Consider the following 25,185-nt stretch of genomic DNA (forward strand, 5'->3'; position numbering starts at 1 on the left):
AATAAAAAGCATAATGGGTTAGTATGCATCACATACTAGCCCATTATACAACACTTACCTGTAAACGAAGCCTGCGCTGTCCCCTGAGCAGGCTGCATCCATCTTCGCCCCTCTTCCTTCCAGGGCCACGGACACTGGCTCTGTGACTGGTCGGAGTCGAGTGACGTCACTTTTGCGTGGTCCATTTCTTCACAGCGCATGCGCCGATGACGAACGGCACGCGTTTAGAAGATATTTGCACTACTTATAGGTAAGCCTTATTCTAGGCTTTTGCATGGGTGCAAAAACAGCTCTGGCAGCAAAAAGGTTAATTCTGTACAGCTCAGACAGTGTGCAGCTTTGAAGCTTAATTCATGTTTCCTCTACACCTAAATGAGTAATTAACCCTTGCATTTAGGTGCAGCCCCACTGCAAGGGATAATTTTAATGTTTTCTTGACCTAAGCTTTAGGACCATGTTCCTGTGTGATTCAGTGTGGTGGGATTTATTTATTTGAATGAGTTAAAATAGCACTGGATCGCATCAAAAGTTTTCAAAAATGCACTGCACCTGATCGCATGGTACTCTGGCACTGTGCAATCCAGTGTAGACAAATGTACTGTGTTTGTGCTCTGTGTTTGGGGTATCTTTAGGAATATATTGACACTAGGGATGAGCCGAACACCCCCCTGTTCGGTTCGCACCAGAACATGCGAACAGGAAAAAAGTTCGTTCGAACACGCGAACACCGTTAAAGTCTATGGGACACGAACATGAATAATCAAAAGTGCTAATTTTAAAGGCTAATATGCAAGTTATTGTCATAAAAAGTGTTTGGGGACCCAGGTCCTGCCCCAGGGGACATGGATCAATGCAAAAAAAAGTTTTAAAAACGGCCGTTTTTTCAGGAGCAGTGATTTTAGTAATGCTTAAAGTCAAACAATAAAAGTGTAATATCCCTTTAAATTTCGTAGCTGGGGGGTGTCTATAGTATGCCTGTAAAGGGGCGCATGTTTCCTGTGTTTAGAACAGTCTGACAGCAAAATGACATTTTGAAGGAAAAAACTCATTTAAAACTACCCGCGGCTATTGCATTGCCGACAATACACATAGAAGTTCATTGATAAAAACAGCATGGGAATTCCCCAAAGGGGAACCCCGAACCAAAATTAAAAAAAAAAAAATGACGTGGGAGTCCCCCTAAATTCCATACCAGGCCCTTCAGGTCTGGTATGGATATTAAGGGGAACCCCGGCCAAAATTTAAAAAAAAAAATGACGTGGGGTTCCCCCTAAATTCCATACCAGACCCTTCAGGTCTGGTATAGATTTTAAGGGGAACCCCGCGCCAAAAAAAAAAAAAAAACGGCGTGGGGTCCCCCCAAAAATCCATACCAGACCCTTATCCGAGCACGCAACCTGGCAGGCCGCAGGAAAAGAGGGGGGGACGAGAGTGCGGCCCCCCCCTCCTGAACTGTACCAGGCCACATTCCCTCAACATTGGGAGGGTGCTTTGGGGTAGCCCCCCAAAACACCTTGTCCCCATGTTGATGAGGACAAGGGCCTCATCCCCACAACCCTGGCCGGTGGTTGTGGGGGTCTGCGGGCGGGGGGCTTATCGGAATCTGGAAGCCCCCTTTAACAAGGGGACCCCCAGATCCCGGCCCCCCCTGTGTGAAATGGTAAGGGGGTACAAGAACCCCTACCATTTCACTAAAAAACTGTCAAAAATGTTAAAAATGACAAGAGACAGTTTTTGACAATTCCTTTATTTAAATACTTCTTCTTTCTTCTATCTTCCTTCATCTTCTGGTTCTTCTGGCTCTTCTGGTTCTTCCTCCGGTGTTCTCGTCCAGCATCTCCTCCGCGGCGTCTTCTATCTTCTTCTCCTCGGGCCGCTCCGCACCCATGGCATGGGGGGAGGCTCCCGCTCTTCTCTTCTTCTTCATCTTCTTCTCTTCTTCTCTTCTTCTCTTCTTCATTTTCTTCTCCGGGCCGCTCCACATCCATGTTGGCATGGAGGGAGGCTCCCGCTGCGTGACGGCGCTCCTCGTCTGACAGTTCTTAAATAACGGGGGGCGGGGCCACCCGGTGACCCCGCCCCCCTCTGACGCACGGGACATGACGGGACTTCCCTGTGGCATTCCCCGTGATGTCACAGGGAATTCCCGTCAAGTCACCATGCGTCAGAGGGGGGCGGGGTCACCGGGTGGCCCCGCCCCCCATTATTTAAGAACTGTCAGACGAGGAGCGCCGTCACACAGCGGGAGCCTCCCTTCATGCCAGCATGGATGCGGAGCGGCCCGGAGAAGAAAATGAAGAAGAGAAGAAGAGAAGAAGAGAAGAAGATGAAGAAGAAGAGAAGAGCGGGAGCCTCCCCCCATGCCATGGGTGCGGAGCGGCCCGAGGAGAAGAAGATAGAAGACGCCGCGGAGGAGATGCTGGACGAGAACGCCGGAGGAAGAACCAGAAGAGCCAGAAGAACCAGAAGAACCAGAAGATGAAGGAAGATAGAAGAAAGAAGAAGTATTTAAATAAAGGAATTGTCAAAAACTGTCTCTTGTCATTTTTAACATTTTTGACAGTTTTTTAGTGAAATGGTAGGGGTACTTTTGTACCCCCTTACCATTTCACACGGGGGGGCCGGGATCTGGGGGTCCCCTTGTTAAAGGGGGCTTCCAGATTCCGATAAGCCCCCCGCCCGCAGACCCCCACAACCACCGGCCAGGGTTGTGGGGATGAGGCCCTTGTCCTCATCAACATGGGGACAAGGTGTTTTGGGGGGCTACCCCAAAGCACCCTCCCAATGTTGAGGGCATGTGGCCTGGTACGGTTCAGGAGGGGGGGGCCGCACTCTCGTCCCCCCCTCTTTTCCTGCGGCCTGCCAGGTTGCGTGCTCGGATAAGGGTCTGGTATGGATTTTTGGGGGGACCCCACGCCGTTTTTTTTTTTTTTTTGGCGCGGGGTTCCCCTTAAAATCCAGTTTTAAATGAGTTTTTTCCTTCAAAATGTCATTTTGCTGTCAGACTGTTCTAAACACAGGAAACATGCGCCCCTTTACAGGCATACTATAGACACCCCCCAGCTACGAAATTTAAAGAAATATTACACTTTTATTGTTTGACTTTAAGCATTATTAAAATCACTGCTCCTGAAAAAACGGCCGTTTTTAAAACTTTTTTTTGCATTAATCCATGTCCCCTGGGGCAGGACCTGGGTCCCCAAACACTTTTTATGACAATAACTTGCATATTAGCCTTTAAAATTAGCACTTTTGATTTCTCCCATAGACTTTTAAAGGGTGTTCCGCGGCATTCGAATTTGCCGCGAACACCCCAAATTGTTCGCTGTTCGGCGAACTTGCAAACAGCCAATGTTCGAGTCGAACATGAGTTCGACTCGAACTCGAAGCTCATCCCTAATTGACACCCACAGCAGATCGCCTACCAAGTGCATTTTGAATTCACTATGGGAAACAAGCACAGAACATGGGTTTTCCGCACAACATTCTCGTGTGAATGAGCTGTTAAAGCCTAACTCTGGGCTCCACTTATCCCCCACCCCCTCTAAATGAACACAGCCATATGAACATGTCCTTTTACTCGCTTATGTCACAGTCACATGATGCTCCAATCTTAAGTAATCTCCCTTCTAGTGTTTATATGAAGCATGTTCCATCTTTGGGTGTCCATTTCAATGCCTGCATGATGTGGACACTTCATATTGGCTGCCCAGTGGTGGGGTCCTCTTAGGAACCAGAGGATGAAACATCTTTGCAAGGGGACTGTTGGCAATCTATACAGTGGACTTGGTTAAATATAAAAAAGTGCAGGATGGGTTTGCCCAGAGGTGGGCTTTAAAGTAAACCTGAACCAAACCAGTAAAATCTTGCATAGGCTTTAATATGTTGGTGTTAAATTTAAAAGTTCTGCACAACCTGTTTACATTTGTAATCTTCATTGAAATAACCCTTGGTGATCCTAAATACAGTTTATGGTTTAAGTTCTTTCTGGTATAAGGTGACAGCTGTATCTGAGTTTTGCTCCTGTGTTGTCACCACGTAACGTGCCCCACCAGTGGGGACCACAAACAGCAATGCCGACACGCATTGTTTACTAGACATGTGCATTCGTTTTCATCCGAATGCATTTTCGTCCGAATTTCGGGTATTTTCGTTATCGTAAAACCCGAAAGATCCGACATAAACAAATGCTTTATTTTCATTTTCAGTTCGATATAGATAGGAGATTGACATGACGCTGACAATAGCTACCTGTGTCCATCGAACCTGTGGTCGAATGTGCCTAACCTTAACTCTATTAGTCCAAGATTATTCTACATAGAGAGAAAAGATTCAACATAGAGAGAAAAGATTCGTCATTATAAAGACAAAAGCAAAAAAGGTCGAATGTGCCTAACCTAACTCTATTAGTCCAAGATTATTCGCCATAGAGAGAAAAGATTCGACATGAAGATTCGACGAAGCAGTCACCACGAGCGGACATTTATGGTCAAATGCTCCACCCATAGGCTATAGAAGAATTCTAATGTTGGTTGACGAATAATAATAATTAATAAATATAATTATTACTAGTGTCATACAACATTAGAATTCTACTATAGCTTGTAGGCGGAACATTCGACCGGAAATGTACGATTGCGGCGTCATACAGTTTAGCTGCTCCGTCAAATCTTCTTAGAACATTCGACAGACACCATAAGCCTTCAATGACAGATTCGACCTTTATTACTTCCGATTTTCGCACAAATTCATTTTTTCATGAAACAAAATAAATAAAAACTAATTTCGAGAGTAACTATATAAATTTATTTTGCGGACGAAAATAAAATTCCGAAGTGAAATATTTCAGTGTGCACATGTCTATTGTTCACCATTGCCACTATCAGAAAGTCAATCTAGATCAATAATTGACAGTTGACATTGGAGAAAGTACATGTAGAAATAAAAAGACTACAAGAGATGCAACAAAAGATGACAAAGTTTGAAAACAATATTTTATGATAAAAAACAAGAAAAATGCCAATGGCTTATTTTTTTTCAGCAGTTTAGAAAACGAAATGCCATGCAGTTACAGTTTGTAAATACAGTACATTAAAATGGCTGTGTCCTGAGAGAAGTATGAGGGCTGCCATTACATTGATTGTGGTAGAATCCTAGCTGTGTTTGATATGTTTCAGTCACAATCCCGGAGAAAGCATTCTATAAATAAACGTCAGATAAGTGACAAGTGATCTCTAGACTACAGGTGTTGCATGTAAGTACCTAACCTCAAATCTCATTCTCTGTCAAAGAATAAAAAAAAGGTGTGGGTTTATAGTGAGATAATAGTTACAGTATATCTATTGCAAAAAAAGTTAGATGTAATTTATTTAAGATATAAAATAACATTGCCTGTGTCTTTATTGGAATTAGGAAGGGGGTCTGAGTTTCCTATGACTGAAGTAAAAAAGATGTGCATGACAATGACTACTATCTATTTTTTGTTTCCTATTGAAATTTTAAAGAAAAAGATAATATTTTTTTCTCATCACTAGGATAAGGTTTAGGTTCACCACTCTCATGGGTTTGTGGCCAATCCCCAGGGATCACTAAAAACTCTGCAGGTTTGCTTCCAGAAATAAGTAATCATCTATAATGCAGTGCATAGCCTTTACCCCTGGTTGTTAGTGTGCTGACAATTCTATGTAGAGAGATACTTTTTCTTTGTACAGTGGAACCTCGGATTATGAGCATAATCCGTTCCAGGAGTATGCTCATAATCCAATGTACTCGCATATCAAAGCAAGTTTTCCCATAGAAGTCAATGGAAACTAAAATAATTTGTTCCGCATTGACTTCAATGGGGTGCAATACCGCATGCGGCCAGAGTCGGGGGACGCCGGAGAGCCTCGGAAAAGGCCAAAAAGGCCCGAGGGACACTTCGGCTGACCTCGGCAAACCTTGGAAAGACTCAAGGTCAGACGAACTGTCCTCGGGCCTTTCCGTGCATTTCCAAACAGCGACTTTCAGCTCTGCTCGCTCCGGCGCCCCCCACCTTAGGCCAAAAGCGGTACTGCACACAGCTTTTAGCCTGAATCCTGCTCGTTTTGCAAGACAACACTCGCAAACCGAGTTAGGATTTTTAGAAATACAGTGCTCGGTTTGCGAAACGCTCGTTAACCGCGTTACTCGCAAACCGAGGTTCCACTGTATTTATTTTTGCCATTGGTAAGTGTCCCTTATAGCAATGCCTGGTTTTGTGTCAGGGCCTGGATCTGAACTCAGGACCTCTGCTGTGTCTGGCAGTAATGCTTCTTACTAATCCACCTAAGATGCTGCAGAGCTCTCTGCTTGATTCCAGAGACAATATTGCCTTTTGTCTTGTTTCCCTTGAACATTGAAATGTTTGCTCCTCCCATGAATATCCTATTTAAACCATGCATGTGTGCTTCCTGTTTGCCAGATTATTGTACTCTCTCCAGCCAATATCTGACTCTTGTCACTCCTGCTGCCGTCTGTGTCTTGGTACCATTTGTTAATGACCTTTGGTTTGTTCCTTGACTGTTCTGCTTGATCCCAACCTGTATTCATTTGTTACTGACCTTTGATTGTTTACTGACTACCCTTCTGCTTGATCCCTACATGCTATATCTGCTACAGGACCCAGGCTTGCTCACCTCCTGGTGGGGCGATCCTGAGGACCGTGACCTGTTACTAACAAGCAGCATCTCCTCCATCAGGAGCTCTGGTGAACATCAGGTAGTGCTTAGATTGGTCAACTTGTGTGAGCCCACGCCATCCAACAGAGTGACCTGCTAGTGTACTTATCCTGCTGGTCAGTGGAAGACCTCTCTACTGCTAAAGCTACTGGTCTCCAAGCCTGATTCCTGACCATGACAGTTTGCATGTCTTTGTTTAACAGCTTGCTTATTAGACCTACAAATGGCCAGAATTGAACAATAATATCTGCTCCCCTCCATAGACTTTAATAGTAGTTGAGAAAGATTAAAGAAATCTCAGGTAGATTTGTTCATCCTTACTCCTGTATAAAGCAATAATTACCCAGAGCACTTACTAAATACTATAAGACTATTGCATGTAATTTAAATCTGGAACCCAGCAGAACCCAACACGGGTACAGTATAGAAACTGTAAAATGTAAAATAGATCACCTTCTACGGGTAAAAAGCCGACATAGCATTTTAATACAAGGGGTTCATCCATTTATAACAGGGGGTCATTAAAGCCAAGAGGCTCAGAACAAATTTGCTAGCATCATTATGCATCAAAGGTAATAATAAGTTGCTCTCTAAAACGTATTACTTCTTTTAATATTTAATTTATCAAAAGCTGAAAACTGTATACATAATGTTTCCACCCCAAACCACCTGCCTTGATGTGTTTCACCACTGCGGTCTTGCTCACAAGGATAGGGGAAGTCAAGTGAGAGACAGGCCAGCACCTGGGTCTTCTGTGTGGGGTGAAAGGAGCAAGTCTGGAGCAGAACCATGGGTTTGGGTTTGATCCTTTCATTATGCATCAGTTAACTTGACTATATGCAGTAATCGTATGCAGTGGGATGCGAAAATTACGGACGTGCATAAGTGCCCATTCCTGATCTTCTGCTGTAATGTTAAAGGCAGCTTTTACACCCACCTTTCCTACTACTAGTGCCGGCATCTTCTCCTTTTGGCCATCTTTAGTGGCTGGCAGGGGATGATGTCACTCCTACGCATGCACACTGGTGATTGGGCCAGCTGCTGTAAGCTGGGCTGTTCATGCGCAGCTCAGTGAGGGACATTGCAGACAGGCAGGTAAATATATTTTATTGCGGAAAATGCATTACATAATAATAATAAACAAACCTGCCTGCTCACAGAGTACAATAGCACAATTTTAGTCTTGCTGTGTACGAGGACCTAAATAGGCATATTGTGGTCCCAAAATTTTGTCTTTTGCTTATCTTGTTCTTCTCTAGGAATCAACAAATACAGAGATGTTGTGGTACTTTAGAGATTTACTTTTATTTTCAAAACTGTAGTAAAGAATGAAAAATTCTAAAAAAGACCTATACACAAATGTTGACATAAAAGCTAGATTGTAAGCCCTCAAGAGTAGGACCCTCCTAACCCTCTTGTATTGAATTATATTTGAACTGTACTGAGTCCATTTATGTTGTAAAGCGCTGGACAATCTGTTGGGACTATATAAATACTGAATAATAATAATAATAATAATAATAATAATAATAATAATCATCATATTTCAAAATGCTTTCTGGGGTGAACAAATAAAGGGTGATAGAGCCCATACATATATTTTCTGGGAAGAACATTGCTCTATGCTTCATTCTGTGGTGACCACATGTGAAGACCTAGGTATTTGGAGATGTGATGACAGCTAAGTTGGGGGAATCAGACAATCTGAGTTCTTCTGATCCTTGCCTTCAGCAGAGATCACATGACCAAATGCCTAGGATTTTGCCTATTTGATCAGCATTGGAGTCATCAACACTTTCTCCCAGAAATGTGAGTATTTCAGCCATTCTACAAATACTGGTTCATCCATCCCAGCAAGACCGCTAGAAAAGCTCACCAATCGGCATTGGTCAAAATGCATTTTTTAAGAGTATTGTTCAGTAAGAAGAACTTTAAATGTGTATGTTATTTACCATATGGGAATCTTTTGAACCAACTTTTATCTGCCAGAGCTTTCAACCTCTCATACTCATGTTCTTTAGCTTTAGATTTTAGCTCTTCAACTACAGATTCATATGCAAATTTCAGAAGGATTTTCTTGCGTTTTAAGCGTTCCTCCATTGGATCACGTGGTTGTTCCAGGCGGAATTGTACATCTTTCAGAGCATTACAGATCACCTCTTGTATATCAGCGCATCGTCCACGTGTCTTTATGTGGTCCTCTGAAGTGTAGTTCTCAATGGCTATCACTACTTCTGCTCCCGCATTTCTAAATGCTTCTTCCAGATTATTACCGCATTTTTTCAACTTGTTAGTCAGGACAACAATGGGGAAAACTCCTGTGATGAAAAAGGAATAATTAGTGACCTTTTGCCATAATCTAAATGATTCCACCCTCCATGGATAATATCTACTGAGATCTGACAGCCATGGCATCCATTGTTTAAATCTGGAGTAAATCCAGATTCAATTCAGAAATACTGCATCTGCTGACTGTGCCTGCACAATACAGCCCATAGGCTTCTATGTGTGTCCTAGGGAGTGATTCTAACTGTGGGGGATGGGACTGCCTGGAGTAGGAGACCGATCGCTGTTTCTGGAAAAGTCTTATTACTAGGAACAGCAGATCTCTCTCTCCTCCCCTGACAGAATGGAGATCTGTCTGCTTACAATGACATATCTGCGTTCTGTCTCAGGAGCGATCGCGGGTGCCCCCTGGAGCTTTTAAAGCAGCCAACGTACCATGATGGCGATTCATGCAGGTCCAAAACGCTGGTCCATAAGCAGGTAACCCACCAATGCCTACATAACACATTTATGTGGTGTCACGCAGGTCGGCCAGCATGGAGACCAAATTGTCACCAGTCTCTTACTAATGATCTGGGGCTGGGTGGACTACCCCCCCAATCACATGAACACATGTGATTGGCTATCACAGTGATCACTAACTTTACATGCCGCCCTTGTACACTTTCTTCTTTTGGATGGAGAAAAAATATACGGCATGTGGTATATTTTTCTTCTCACCAGAGGTAAAAAAAGTTTGTGTAAAAAAATAAATAAAAAAATACAATTACATTTTAAAAGCTAAAAATGAAATGCTATTTAGTTAGATCAGGGGCTGATCTACTTTAGTGTCATGGTCAGTGTTAGGGTCAAGGGCAAGATCAGTGTGTTTTAGGTAGGATTAAAAAAAAGTTATTTTTTGGGTCAGTCCAGTGTTTTTAGGTAAAATAAAAAAGCAAAATGTGCACTATTGTAACTTGGTCCTATCGCCGGTACAAACAATAAATATCATACTCATATATAGTATCCCACAAATGTCAGGAGTAGGAGAATTTTTTTTACATTTTTTCTTAAGTTTGTTTTTTTTGTGGTAGGTCGTGGTAATAACAAGAAATAAAAAAACAGAAATTATTTATTTATTTATTAAAATTTTGGGCAAGTTTCCTATAGATAGCCATTACCATTTACCATGAAATGAAAGCCCAATTTCAGATTTCTGTTTTTCACATTAGTTTTCTCTCTCAGAACTAGTCAATATATTCTTTATTGGAAATTAGTATAAATCTTTTTTGACTTTTTTTTATTTTTATTAAGAATCTTTAACCACTTCCCGCCCGCCCTATAGCGGATTGACGTCCGGGAAGTGGTTCTGTTATCCTGACTGGGCGTCATATGACGTCCAGCAGGACAACATGCCGCAGCGTGCCCCCGGGGGCGCGCATCACGGCGATCGGTGGAGCGATGTGTCAGCCTGACACACCGCTACACCGATCTTGGTAAAGAGCCTCTGGCGGAGGCTCTTTACCACGTGATCAGCCGTGTCCAATCACGGCTGATCACGCTGTCAATGGGAAGAGCCGCTGATCGGCTCTTCCTCACTCGCATCTGACAGACACGAGTAGAGGAGAGCCGATCGGCGGCTCTCCTGGCAGGGGGGGTTTGCGCTGATTGTTTATCAGTGCAGCCCCCCCTCAGATCACCACACTGGACCACCAGGGATGCCACTAGGACCACCAGGGAAGGGGCAACGTGGATGGCCAGGTATGTACCCCATGGCCATCCACATGTGCCCAATCTGTGCCAATCAGTGCCCACAAATGGGCACTGATTGGCACCATTATGTCACTGATCTGTCCAGCAATGTTTTATTAGTGCCACCTGTCATTGCCCATTGGTGCCACCTGTCAGTGCCCATCTGTGCCCATCTGTGCCCATCAGTGCCCACCTATCAGTGCCACACATCAGTGCTACCCATAATTACCCATCAGTGCCACCCACATGTACCAATCAGTGCCACCTAAGAGTGCCCATCAGTGCTGCCTATGAGTGCCCATCGGTGCCACCTATGAGTGCCCATCAGTGCCGCATACCAGTGCCACCTATCAGTGCCCATCAGTGCCACCTATCAGTGCCCATCAGTGCCGCCTATCAGTGCCCATCATCAGTGCCCGTCAGTGCCACCTCATCAGTGCCACCTCATTGGTGCCACCTCATCGGTGCCCATCAGTGCTGCCGTATCAGTGCCCATCAGTGCAGCCATATCAGTGCCCATCATTGAAGGAGAAAGCGTACTTATTTACAAAAAATTTTAACAGAAACAAAGAAAAACTTTTTTTTTTAAATTTTCGGTCTTTTTTTATTTGTTGCGCAAAAAATAAAAACCACAGAGGTGATCAAATACCACCAAAAGAAAGCTCTATTTGTGGGAACAAAATGATAAAAAATGTGTTTGGGTACAGTGTAGCAATTGTCATTCAAATTGCAACAGCACTGAAAGGTGAAAATTGGCCTGGGCGGGAAGGTGTCTAAGTGCCTGGTATTGAAGTGGTTAAAGGGTAACTCCACATTCGTGGGGAAAAAAATATAGCAAATAAAGAAAAAATAATATAGTGCATATCATTGTGACATTAAAAATGACCTTTCCTTTTCAATCTGCAGCTCTGTAATTTTCTGAGAATGCGTTGCAATATGGCTACCTGGGGTTGTTCTGTACACAGAGTGTGTACTGACCACTCCCCAGAAACATCATTTCCTGCTTTTGTGATTGGCTCACCAATTTTCCCAGAAATCTGCACTAAGCTACATGACAGATTGTCATTTTTTGAGAGATACTTTCAATAGGAACCCGTCTAAGGGGATACAGGCCCAGCAGATTCCCTCATCAGTGCCCTGCTGCTGCCACACCTGATAGTTAATTATAAAACCCCTCCCATTAGACCCACTCAGAAAAGTGGCACAGACAAACACACACGGATTTCTTCAGAATAACAAAAGGTAAGAATCTGCAACAAAGTTTGTTATATTCCTTGCAATGTACAGAGATCACCCCAGAGGGGAATGTTTTTTTTCTCAATAAAAGTGGAGTTACACTTTATTTTTACATATATATTTACCTGTCATATCACGACAGTTCATGAAAAATTTTTGCACTTCTTCCACTTGCTCTTTTGGCATTTGAATCTTCATGCTAGTAGAAAAATCAAACGTCAGTACCCTTAAGGCGTATGTCCAGGCATGACCCAAACTTATGCCCCTCAAAAAACTACCCTAAAGTACCACTCAGGTGTGACCTTGTTCATATAGGGAGCAGAAGCTTTTATTATTCCCTATAATGTCATCTCTAAGCTTTAACATTTTTGCAGGATCAGATTCTGGGAGGTTAGTTCCTATTGGCATGGGGCAGCCCCAGAATTACATTTCCCAACATCTTTTAATGTACACACGGTCTGTGGGCAGGCTCTTGGCATAAATCATATGCAAAATACATGTCTTAAAATTGGACACTGAATTAAAGTGTCTGTTCACAAATGCCAGAAGTCTGCCAAGAAAAATAGGTGAGTTGGAAGCTTTGGTGCATGAAGAGAACAATGACTTAATTGGTATTGCTGAATATTGGCTTCATTCTTCACATGACTGGGCTATTAATATTTCTGGCTATGCTCTCTTTCGTAAAGACAGGGTAAAACCGAGGGGTGGTGGTGTCTGTCTCTATGTGAGAAGCAAGTGTGAACGAGGTCCTAGTGGATGGAGAGTGTGATGAGTCTGAAGCAATATGGATGGAACTGTACATGGATCTGTGTACTACAAAGTTAATCATTGGAGTTTGTTATAGACCTCCCAGTGTTAATGAGGAGGTGGACCCAGAAATCCGCTCGTCTGTATGCTAGTCTGACGGACAAAAACTGACGCTAGGGCAGCTATTGGCTACTGGCTATCAACTTCCTTATTTTAGTCCCTTGTACGTCATCATGTACGAATCCGTCGGACTTTGGTGTGATCGTGTGTAGCCAAGTCCAAAGTCCGTCGAAAGTCTGTCGAAAGTCTGTCGGACAGGCTGTCGAACTTTTGTAGCTGAAAAGATCTTTTAAAAAATACAAAAATGAAGGAACACTATCATCGCTTAAATCTTACAAAGAATATAACAGATATGTAAAAAGGAAATCAAGGTCGCAAAAATACAAAACGAAAGACAGATTGCAAAAGATAGTAGGACAAACCCCCAAAAATTCTTCAAATATTTTAACAGTAAAAAGGACAGGTCTGAGCATGTAGTCCCTTTACAAAATAATCTGGAGTGGGTGACTGGGAACAAAGAGAAAGCAAACCACCTGATTTTTTTTTCCTCCCCCATTCACCAATGCATTTCACCAAAATAGTAAAATTTCTCTAACCAGTTGGAACTTACTGGATTTCCAGGAGATCAACGGGTCATTTTATGTTCACACCAAACAAGCATATGTAAATGTGGCCACAGCACTATAGGATTGATGAAAGCTGCATTTGCCTGTAGTATTTGACCATATTTGTGCCAGCACCCTTCACATACTTGTAAAACTTCACAAATGATGCCCTCTTCACACCAGGATTTCTTGAAAAACCAACATAAACAAAAACAACGGGCCACAAAGTCTCTAGGGTCCTCCCTCAGCCCCCTAATACTTACCTGAGCCCCATCTCGATCCAGCAATGTGCATGAGAGCTTTGGCTGTCTGGGAACTCTCCTTCCTCACTGGCTGAGACAGCAGCTGGAGGCATGGACTCCCATGCCACGCCCATTACACAAACCACACCCACATCCCCTACATTAGGACGCCAGGGACGGCCAAGGGCAGCACTTTGCAACTGGCTTTTCAACAGAGAGGAACTCTAGGACCAGAGCTCCCTCTCACCTACACCTGGGAACTTCATCCATACATGCTACACGACTTTGTTAAGGTAATTTGACTAGGGTTTTTTCCACTTGGTGGCTATCCTGGAGAACTGAGGTTCCTATGAACCAATATGACCTCCAAAATTATCTTTTTAATTTAATTTTTTTCAAACATTATTCATGTCTTTCAGCCTCTTTGCCCCTTTTTTGGCTGCCAATTATTGGTCTCTTTATAAATATACCGGGCCGCCCCGTAGAGGATAGTGAGCGTTTTAGACAAATTGGTGATCTGAACCTCTGCCAGCTTTGGAAGGCATTTCTCTACAGCTACATGCTTTAATGTAAGTCGCATTTATAACCTTCAGTTAAAATGCGGTCTTTCTAGATATAGGCGATAAGTGTATATATATTATTAGTAATTATGTTGTTTTTTGAAATTTTAGAATGTGATGCAATTCCTTCCCTGAGGAAGACTTTGCTTTGACAATAAAGTTGAAACGCGTTGGAAATCTGCTATCGGACGCCATCGTATCAACTTGGGTGGTGTTTGTATTTAGCAGCAGGATGCATCACTTATTCCTATGTATCTGATAATTTTGTTTTAAAATACTTATCTAAAATATTCACGTATATGTTCATTTGTATTCTATTCGATTTGTATTTTATTCGCTTTTGTACTAATAAAACTTAACATTTTTTAAAAAAATTTTCTGATCATTGCATTGCCTTAAAAATCCCATATTGGAGGTACACATTTGGTCTTTAGAAGTTTCAAGGGATGATGGCAATGACACACCCGATCCTCGGAGTCATAAATTTATATATATAGGAGGCATGGACTCCCATTGCTCTCAATCACAGCCAGTGTGCCAATGAGGAGAGAGAGGGGGCGGGGCCGAGCTGTGGCTCTGTGTGTTAATAGCATGCAGAGCCATGCCTTGGGAACGAGCCTGCTTAGGTGCCCCTATTGCAAGCAGCTTGCTCTGGGGGCACTCGCCAGGAGGGAGGGGCCAAGAGAGTTGACAAGGGACTCAAGAAGAGGATGAGTGCAAAATCATTACACAGAGCAGGTAAGTATGACAGCTTTTTTTTTTTTTTAAAGAAAGCCTTTAACCACTTCAGGTCTACCCTATAGTAGTTTTACTTCTACAGTGCAGACACTTGTGCACCAGATCTATATATATATATATACACACACATGATTTGACACCAGTGGCTCGCTTCTGCTGATATTACACACAGCGAATGCACGGTACCCAATGTCCTCCGGCACCTACCGATCATTAGGCAGAGAGGCAGAACTGCGATCTGCCTATGTAAACAAGGCAGATTGCCATTCTGACAGAAGGGAAGGCATGGAATTTGTGCCCCTGCAAAGCGAGGAATAAATTCCATGTCTTCCCCTAGTAAAAGTACCTCACACAGTATAGTAAAACACTGGTTAGGCACACACTTAACCCTTTGATTGCCCCTAATGTTAACCCCTTCCCAGGCAGTGTCCTTAGTACAGCGACAGTGTATATTTTTAGCACTCATTACAGTATTTGTGTCACTGGTTCCCACAAAATGTCAGTTAGTGCCAGAATGTCCACCGCAATATCGCAATCACGCTATAAGTCGATGATCGCCGCCATTACTAGTAAAACAAATAAATAAAACTATCCCATAGTTTGTAGACGGCATTTGTACAAACCAATACATGCTTATTGGTATTTTAACCAAAATTATGTAGCAGAAAGAATACATATTGACCCAAATGTATGAAGAAATTTGATTTTTTTTTAATGGATATGTTTTATAGTAAAAGAAAAAAATATTGTTTTTGTTTTTTTTTTTTTCAAAATTGTCGATCTTTTTTAGTTTATAGCGCAAAAAATAAAAAAAAAACGCAGATGTGAACAAATACCACCAAATAAAGCTCTATTTGTGGAGAAAGGGGATATAAATGTTATTTGGGTACAGCGTCGGTTGTCAGTTAAAGTAACGCAGTGCGCTATCGCAAAAAATTGCCTGGTCATGAAGCGGGGGGGGGGGATCTTCTGGAAGTCAATTGGTTAATATCACTTTTAAGTTATATAGTAATAACTAGACTTGATCAGACAAATTAACATTCAATGTTGGATGTTAGTAATTACATTTTATGACATTAGCGGTATAAAACTATCCATGTGTCCATACCTGTAAACAAATATGGGGACAAGAAAATCCGTGTAGTTTGGTGTTAGGTCAGAATCCTCCACCTGTGACATTATCTGAACAAAATCCTCCGTCCACTCCACCTTCTTATCCAGAGGAAGAAAATGTCCTGAGCATAAAAACAGATATATAATTATGAAGAATAATACAAATGCTTCTCCATGCTTTCATCTTTATAATGTCTCATCTCTGGTGACCTTGACTTTCCATGGGCGGAGTTATGTGGAACTATCAGAAATCATATATGGACTATTATTGCTGAGCTTTTGGCTATCAAAGGAGGCCTTGCATCCTGGATCACAGGAACCCCTACTTTACTTTGAACTTGCTTGCTTGTTCCAGACTAGTGAGTGAGATCATACTGAAGCCAGGCAACTAAGGGTGATCAGCAGTGGAAACTCCCCATATCTCACACCAGACTGGGTTCCTTTATGAATAGGCTAAAAAAACTTTGTACCAAACCAAAAAAAAAATCTATCCCAGATCCGGTCATATGGGCGTCACGTGATATTCGATACTTACGTCATATTTGTGAGAATGGTGCACTGCTGACATTTGACCAACTTAAAACTAGATTCGACCTACCCAATGAGTTTTTCTTCCGGTTCCTGCAGCTCTGCCACGCCTACAGGGCACAGTTTGGGGGCTCCCTCCTGACCCTTTACCGGTCATACACAGAGTCGCTTCTAAGTCAAGAGACACTACCTAAACCATTATCCACAATTTACAAGGCTTTGCAGCCTACCATACATCACGGTCTGGAGAGACTTTGTGACTTCTGGGTGTCGGAGCTGCCGGAGTTGGATGGGGAGGACTGGGAAGATATCTGGGACTCCCCCTTTAGACACCTGGTCTCAGCCAGAGATCGGTTGATCCAGTTTAAAATGTTACACAAGTTTTATTATACTCCATACAGGCTACACAAAATATACCTGGAATGCACGTCGCAGTGTTGGCGCTGTCGAGCTGACTCTGTGGGTTTCTTGCACATGATCTGGTCATGCCCTGATGTACAGCATTACTGGTCATTAATCACAACCTTCATCACTGAACTGACCACAAATCCTATACCCCACAAGATAGAGATCTGCCTGCTTGGCCTGGTGGATGCTCTTGCTCCTTCGAGGGCAGTTCGTAGACTATTAGGATTGCTTCTCTTTTATGCCAACAGACTCATCATACTTAAGTGGAGAGCTCCCACGTCTGCCCTTACCCTGAATGCATGGAAATTATTAGTCAATCTAAAGTTTCAAAAGGTCTGGAACATATAGCTAGAGTCTGAGGCGACAACTGTAGAACAAGAAGACCCTGTAGGACAATCAGTCTGATTTGATTTACATAAGAGATGATGGTTTTTCTGACTGTCCCCTCAGAGGTGCATTTGGACTAACCACGCGCTTATAGCCACCCACTCGTCGTAGAATTTTTCTTTGGTGATACCTGCTGCAGATCACATATCTATGTAAATTGCTGAGCATTACACTCATCCTGTTTTTTTTAGCAGCAAGCTATAGAGTTGTTTTGTTCTTGTTTAACTTGTTTAACTAGTTTAGGCTAGTAGTTAAGGTATGGTATGCCTTGCCTCTTGTTTTATAACTTGTTATGTAACTTTTTTTTCTGAAATAAATAAAAAGAACTTTAAAAAAAAAAATGTCAGGACAGTACAAATACCCCCTGATAGATAGATTGAAGCATTTAGTAAGAGACATGGTGAGTTGTTATTTTGTTGTAATTTTTTGTCACAATTTTTTAGAAAATGAAGAAATGAAATAAAAGCTAATCACATGGTACAGGGTGCTGTGATTGGTCCAGGTACCACATGATAGCCGTGGGGCAATCAAAGCATCACCATACTAAGCACAACTGTTATGAATGAAATCCATTCATAACAGTTGTGTTTAGTTTGCAATCACGTGATACCCAGGCTGCTCAAAACATCTCACTACCGGGAGCCACAATCTGCTGTGTCCGGTGGACAGGGGACATGACGGTGCGCATGTGACGGGCATAATACAGGTACATCACCTGGCCTATAGCTTCTTCCTGCCCGCTGTAAGACTATGGGTGGGAAAGAATCGGTTAAATGGCCTCTTTACTTCTGTTTGTGAATAAATGGCCGAGGTTTTCCAGCATCTATACCAGATAACATAACATATACTGTAGATCTTATTGGAGGCCTCCACAAAAAAAATGTTGTGAGTTTCCCCCAAAAATTAATACCAGACCCTTATCCAAGAATGAATACAGCCTTGCAGGCCAAGAAAGGAGAGAATAAGGTCCACCCCCTACTAAACCATAATGGGCCACATGCCCTCAAAATGGGGGTGAGCACCTTGCAGGGGGACCTCTGTGGCAAAGCACCTTGTCGCTATGTTAATGAGGATAAGGGCCTCTTCCCTACAACCCTGGTCTGGTGGTTGTGGGGATCTGCAGGCAGGGGCTTATTTGGATCTGGAGTTAGAATCAGATACTGCTCCCCCATGTCAATGAGTAAGGGGCACATACACAAAAAAAGGGAAATGTAAAAAAAAAAGACATCCTAGAGCCCTTCAATAAAAAAAGGGAAAATCGTGATCAATCATGTCTTCTAGCAATGCAGATCCACGTCAATAATAAAAGAAAAAAAAAACCCTGACACTGTCTCATTCTATCATTATGCTTGAGATTCAAATTTGTGTTCAAACCCAACTTTGATCTCATCCCTATCTGTGTCCAGGGGAGGTCATCTGTCTGTAACCATTGGTAACTGCTGAATGTTCACATACATGGGTATGGATGATAGATAGATAGATGAGCCACCAGCAGTGACCTTGTATTCTGATTGCGGAGAAACCACTGTCCAAATACAATAGTGCAATGGGAGGGATTTCTCCATCAACATTGACTGTGTTGATGGGAGAATCAATCTTTTTTCTTTCCTTCAACCCAAGGTTGAAAAAAAGAATATTGTGTATTGTATAATGTATGGCCAACCTAGGCATGTACATTCAAGTGGCTTTGTAACTTTTTCCTATAAAAAGAACCTAGGTTGGGTATTTTTTATTTTTCTGCTCCATCATGATCTCATTCCATCATTTCTAGCCCTGGTGTCACAGGGGTGTCTCTGGGAGAGGAATTCTCCTCAATGAATTCCCAGAGGATAATAACTGAGTACTGTTCAATTATACAATCTTTCACCACGGGAGCGAACGGCTACACACAATTTATGCAATCAGGGAATCACCATGAAACCAACAGATAAAGGGGAGCAGTTGTTGTGATAGATACAGAGGAATACATACAAGAGGGTCAGAGGCAGCTGGAAAATTCTACTTACTATAAATAACTGGATTATGATTTGACCCAGGATTTTACTAAGTAATCAAAAAGGTCACATTGAAACACTACCAACCCACCTACAGTGCATTCAAAACAAATAAGTGTGATTCCAGATAATTCAGAAGTTTGGGACTTCTACATGCTGACCAAGATTCACAAGCCAGGAAATCCAGACCCATCATAACAAGTATAAATACAATTACAAATCTCAGGTCTAATGTTAAAACTGTTAGTCGTGAACACTGCTAGTTTCCTGCAAGACACAACTGATTGATCTGAACAAGAGCGACAATATATAACAATCCACCAACTACCAAATACACTTCTAGTCACTATGGATGTAGAATCTCTGTACAGTAACATCCCCCACAAGGATGGGTTGGCGGCATGTCACAAATTCTTATCATCCTCACCAAATCACAAATACGGAGGATGTTACACAAGTCATTGAATTTATCCTAACACACTAACTACTTAAATTTCAACAATGACATCTGTCTTCAGTGTATGAGTACCGCTATGGGAACTAAACTGGCACCCCAATATGCCAACTTATTTATGGCTGATCTAGAGGACAAATTCCTGAACAGCATACAACAAAAGCCATACAGATATTATCGCTATATTGATGATATGTTTACCATATGGACTGAAGGTGTAGAAAATCAGTTTTACTTATTGATCAACACTTTTCATCCATCAATCAAACAAAAAATGTATTGTTCAAACACACATGTCAACTTTCTAGACACTACAGTATATATCAGGGATGACAAGCTTCACACTTCAATATACAGTAAACCTACTGACAGATACAACTATCTCCACTCTTCTAGTTTACACCCCCAACACACTAAACTGGCCATTATAAACCTCCAGGCCATTAGATACCACCAAATATGTTGAGACCTAGAAGACAGAGATACACATCTCAGAACACCAGTAGATTCTTTCCATAAGAAAGGTTACAAAGACAAAACCATCAAAACGAGCATAAACACAGCCTTGAAAACCCAAAGAGAATTTTTTTTCCAATACAAAGAGAAAAAAAGCGAATAACGGTGTACCACTAGTAATCACATACAATACAGCACTAGAAGGTATAGGAAAGATAACCCATCATAACAGAAGATGTTCCAACAACCCCCAATACTGGCATTCAGGCAACCACTCAACCTCAGACATAAACTAATCAGCAGGAAATGTCATTCTGATTATGAAGTCACAAATAATGGAAGCAAACCCTGCAATAAAAAATGCTGCAAACTGGGCAACCCAATCAATCTAAAAGTGTCACACACACACACAAAAGGGACCTTCAATATCCCAGGATCATACAGCTGTATCTCCAGTAATGTGGTATACCTCATTCAACGCAAATGATCTTTCACACCATCAAGGAACATAAAGAAGATGATGAGTTCTACACTCCTGTGGGAGGTCACCACACTATGGAAGATCTCAATTTCTTAGTCCTTAAAGGGAACTTCAAAACTATTCAGGAAAGTAAAACTTTTGAACTAAGAATGATACTTCTATTTGACCCAAAACATAACAGCCTAAATTTAGATATGGGTTTTCTTCCTCTGTCTTATTTGAGGTGAATGATTTCTGCACTCGTGTTGGACATAATGTCTCACAACCAGATCACACTATGGAAGACCTGAATGTTTTGTTTATTAAAGGGAACTTTACGACTACATAGGAAAGAAAAACGTTTGAATTAAGAAGGATAATTCTATCTGACACAAAAAATAGTGGTCTAAATGTGGACTTCAGCTTTCTAAATCTCTATTCCGCATTTTTATATTACCTTAACCTCTGTTACTTTCTTTACCCCCCCCCTCCTATTCAATAGCTCTCTCTCTCTCTACATTACCTCTCCAGCTATCCAAGCTCAATTACCTGTGTTGCAAAATGTTTGTTTGCACTTTTTTTTCTCTCTTAAGATTGTCTTGTTAACATTCTACTAAAACTTTGTGCACTAGTACTGCTGGGACCCTGAAGAAGGGGACATACCCCAAAAGCTTGTCCTAAAAAAACTGTATGTTAGTGCAAATAAAAAAAAGTATCACGTACAGTACTCAATTGTTTCTGTCACAAGTGCACAAACATGGCTACAATCACCTCAAGCAGAGAATAATAAACATCTTACAGAGATTCAATTAAGGAAGACATATTGGACTTTAAATAATAGAAATAAAAGGGGTTTACATCCTACCCAGCTGAGCATAGGCGATGACCTCTTCATTTTTTCCCATTTTCCCAAACCCTCTGTTGTCCACAATGGTGATGGTGTCGGTTAGTTTATAGGCTTTTCTGTCAGTTGTAATAATGTTGTCACTTGATCCTGTATTAGCGTGCATCTGATACTCCTCTGTTCTGAGGGTGTAGAAGCAGGAGTTAACAAAAGCTGATTTCCCATGGCCAGCATATCCAAAGAGCTGCAGGAGAACCCTGGTGTACGGCTTGTCCTCGGACGGACTACTGGGAAGGGTGAAATTTAGGATCTCTTGTTTTTTGTCTATAAGTTCCATCCTTGGAGAATACCTTCTCTCTTCTTCAGATGTGTCTTACCTACATCAGGATTATATGTAGTACAATGCTTCAAGTTTAAGTTTCGCTTTCATAGAAATGTAATGGGTGTGTAAATAATGAAAGCTTCTTTTGGTAAGTTTAACCATTTGCTTACTGGGCACTTAAACCCCCCTCCTATCCAGACCAATTTTAAGCTTTCAGCGCTGACGCACTTTGAATGACAATTGCGCAGTCATACAACACTGTACCCAAATGAAATTTTTATCTTTTTTTCTTATGTATTATTTATATATATATATATATATATATATATATATATATATATATATATATATATATATATATATATATATACACATATATATACACATACATACATATATATATATATATATATATATATATATATATATATATATATATATATATATATATATATATATATATATATATATATATATATATATATAATATATATATATTTATATATATACACATATATATATATATTTATATATATACACATATATATATATATATATATATATATATATATATATACACATTATATATATATATATATATATATATATATATATATATATACACATACACATATACATACATATACATATACATATATATATATATATATTTATATATGTGTATGTATATATATATATATATATATATATATATATATATATATATATATATATATATATATATATATATATATATATATATATATATATATATATATATACACATATACATACATATACATATACATATATATATATATTTATATATACACATATACATACATATACATATATATATATATATATATATATATATATATATATATATATATATATATATATATATATATATATATTTATATATATTAAAACCCTTTGACTCCGAGGCCAATTCTGACCCTTCTCACATACATGTACATGTAAAATAAATGTTTTTCTTTTTTTTACTTGAAAATTACTTAGAACCCCCAAATATGATATTTTTTTTTCTGAAAGCAAAGGCCATTTAGAAAAAAATGTTGGTTATCCCAATTTCTTTATGTCACTATATAGTTTTCAAACACAATTAAAAAAAATACACTTTATTGAATTTTATTGTGAAGTGCACACAAACACAATATAATACCCTATTGTATTATATTAATATGGTAAAGTATAAATGAAGCTGTTACTCCAAGTAAATCGTCACCTAACATGTCATGCTTCAAAATTGCGCACGCCAGTGGAATGCAACAAACTATGCTACTTAAAAATCTCCATAGTCGAAGCTTTAACCAGTTGCCGAATGGCTCACGCCGATATATGTCGGCAAAATAACACGTTCCTGTGAACCGCGGTACAGGCACGTCTTCCCCTTTAAGAGCCACCGGAGGTGCGCGCGCACCCACGGCATGGTGGGGGACCTGATTTGCGTGGCCGGTGGGCGCGATCGCCCTCGGCCACCCGCGATTGTGGGAACGAGAGCTAGAAGGGGGATTTGTGAGTGTAAACTCACAAATCCCTGTTCTGTCAGGGGAGAAGAGACATATTGTTTGTTCCTAGTAAGTAGGAACAATCATATGTCTACACCCCCAGTCAGTCCCATCCCCCCACAGTTAGAAACACTAAATAGGGAACACATTTAGCGCCTCCTAGTGTTAATCCCTTCCCTGCCAGCATCATTTACACAGTAATCAGTGCATTCTTATAGTTGGCATATACTAGCCAGTGGTTTCTGACTCACTATGCCCTATAACGGCGTTGCCAGTATGAACAGCGTCGCCCCTGTGTACCTGTGCCTGCCCACTGGCTAGTATATGCCAACCCAGCAGCTCTATTTTAGGCTCTGATCTGCCTCCATCCCCACTGCCCTCTACAAGCACACACTGTTTACGGCTGATATTCAATCACTGTCACACACCTGTTATCACACCGGTGTGGGAACTGTTCCCTTCAAGCTAACAATGCTTTTTGAACGGCGCCCTGTGCCTACCCTGACATCCGACCTGTCAAGCTCCTGATATGGAATTGCTCCAATTGAGTTAATATTTGTGACCATTCTCAATCCTGTAACCCTGACAAAGGTGTAAAAAAACAGAAACACGTCAGGTATTCAGGGTATTTACCCATCGGAGAGTTTCAGTGTCATTGTGTATTCCATTTTTTGCTTTTTTGATATGTTTCACCATGCTTGTTGTATGTATTACTAGACGCTACACGTCTTTTTGAAATTTGTTCACTTGTCTAATTCCCCGTACACACGGTCGGATTTTCCGATGGAAAATGTGTGATAGGACCTTGTTGTGGGAAATTCCAACCATGTGTAGGCTCCATCACACATTTTCCATCGGATTTTCCGACACACAAAGTTTGAGAGCAGGCTATAAAATTTTCCGACAACAAAATCCGTTGTCGGAAATTCCAATTGTGTGTACACAAATCCGACGCACAAAGTGCCACGTATGCGCAGAATAAATAAAGAGATGAAAGCTATTGGCTACTTCCCCGTTTATAGTCCCGACGTACGTGTTTTATGTCACCGCGTTCAGAATGATCAGATTTTCCGACAACTTTGTGTGACCGTGTGTATGCAAGGCAAGTTTGAGCCAACATCCGTCAGAAAAAATCCTAGGATTTTGTTGTCGGAATGTCCGATCAATGTCCGACCGTGTGTACGGGGCATAAGACTTCAATAGTTGTGCAATAAACTTTTTTTACATTCAGTTAGTGTTGGTGGACTTCCAAAGTCCCATCTAGGGGGTATTTTTTCTTGGTTTTCAATTTTGTTTGGCTACAACGTCGCCTGACCACGCAATTGTCAGTTAAAATTAGGCAGTGCCGTATCGCAAAAGAATGGCCTGGTGATTAAGCAGCCAAATCTTCTGGTCTGTAAGTGGTTTAAAGACTTATGCCGCGTACACACGGTCAGACTTTTCGTCTACAAAAGTCAGACGGACGCCTACAGACTAAAGCTGGCTGACAACCCGATCGTGTGTGGGCTTCCCCGGACTTTCAGCGGACTTTCAGTGGACTTTTCTAGCCTCAAATCTGACAGACTTTAGATTTGAAAAATGCTTCAAATCTTTACGTCGTAACTATGCCGGACCCAGAAATCCGCTCGTCTGTGTGCTAGTCCGACGGACAAAAACCCACGCTAGGGCAGCTATTGGCTACTGGCTATCAACTTCCTTATTTTAGTCCAGTGTACGTCATCACGTACGAATCCGTCGGACTTTTGTGTGATCGTATGTAGGCAAGTCCGTTCGTAAGAAAGTCT

General features: G+C 41.2%; 1 protein-coding gene across 1 annotated transcript; it reads right to left on the bottom strand.

Moving 5' to 3' along the window:
* Positions 1-4,783: 4,783 nt before the first annotated feature.
* Positions 4,784-21,958, bottom strand: LOC141148155 (uncharacterized). Its single transcript, XM_073635337.1, has 4 exons — positions 21,569-21,958; positions 16,012-16,138; positions 12,077-12,150; positions 4,784-9,016 (listed from the first exon to the last, which is right to left on the bottom strand). Exons 1-4 carry the CDS (start codon positions 21,882-21,884, stop codon positions 8,643-8,645), a joined length of 891 nt encoding a protein of 296 aa, XP_073491438.1. The 5' UTR covers positions 21,885-21,958; the 3' UTR covers positions 4,784-8,642.
* Positions 21,959-25,185: the final 3,227 nt, after the last annotated feature.

The sequence above is a fragment of the Aquarana catesbeiana genome, linkage group LG06 (genome assembly GCF_042186555.1).
Source record: "Aquarana catesbeiana isolate 2022-GZ linkage group LG06, ASM4218655v1, whole genome shotgun sequence".
NCBI lineage: Eukaryota > Metazoa > Chordata > Amphibia > Anura > Ranidae > Aquarana > Aquarana catesbeiana.

What these genes read in the sequence shown, in the direction of transcription:
- LOC141148155 (XM_073635337.1), bottom strand. Translation starts at nt 21,884, where the DNA reads ATGGAACTTATAGACAAAAAACAAGAGATCCTAAATTTCACCCTTCCC. An exon ending in CATCGCCTATGCTCAGCTGG is followed by an intron (nt 16,139 to 21,568) that starts GTAGGATGTAAA and finishes TTTTATGCTCAG; the next exon opens with GACATTTTCTTCCTCTGGAT. An exon ending in GTCCCCATATTTGTTTACAG is followed by an intron (nt 12,151 to 16,011) that starts GTATGGACACAT and finishes TTTTTCTACTAG; the next exon opens with CATGAAGATTCAAATGCCAA.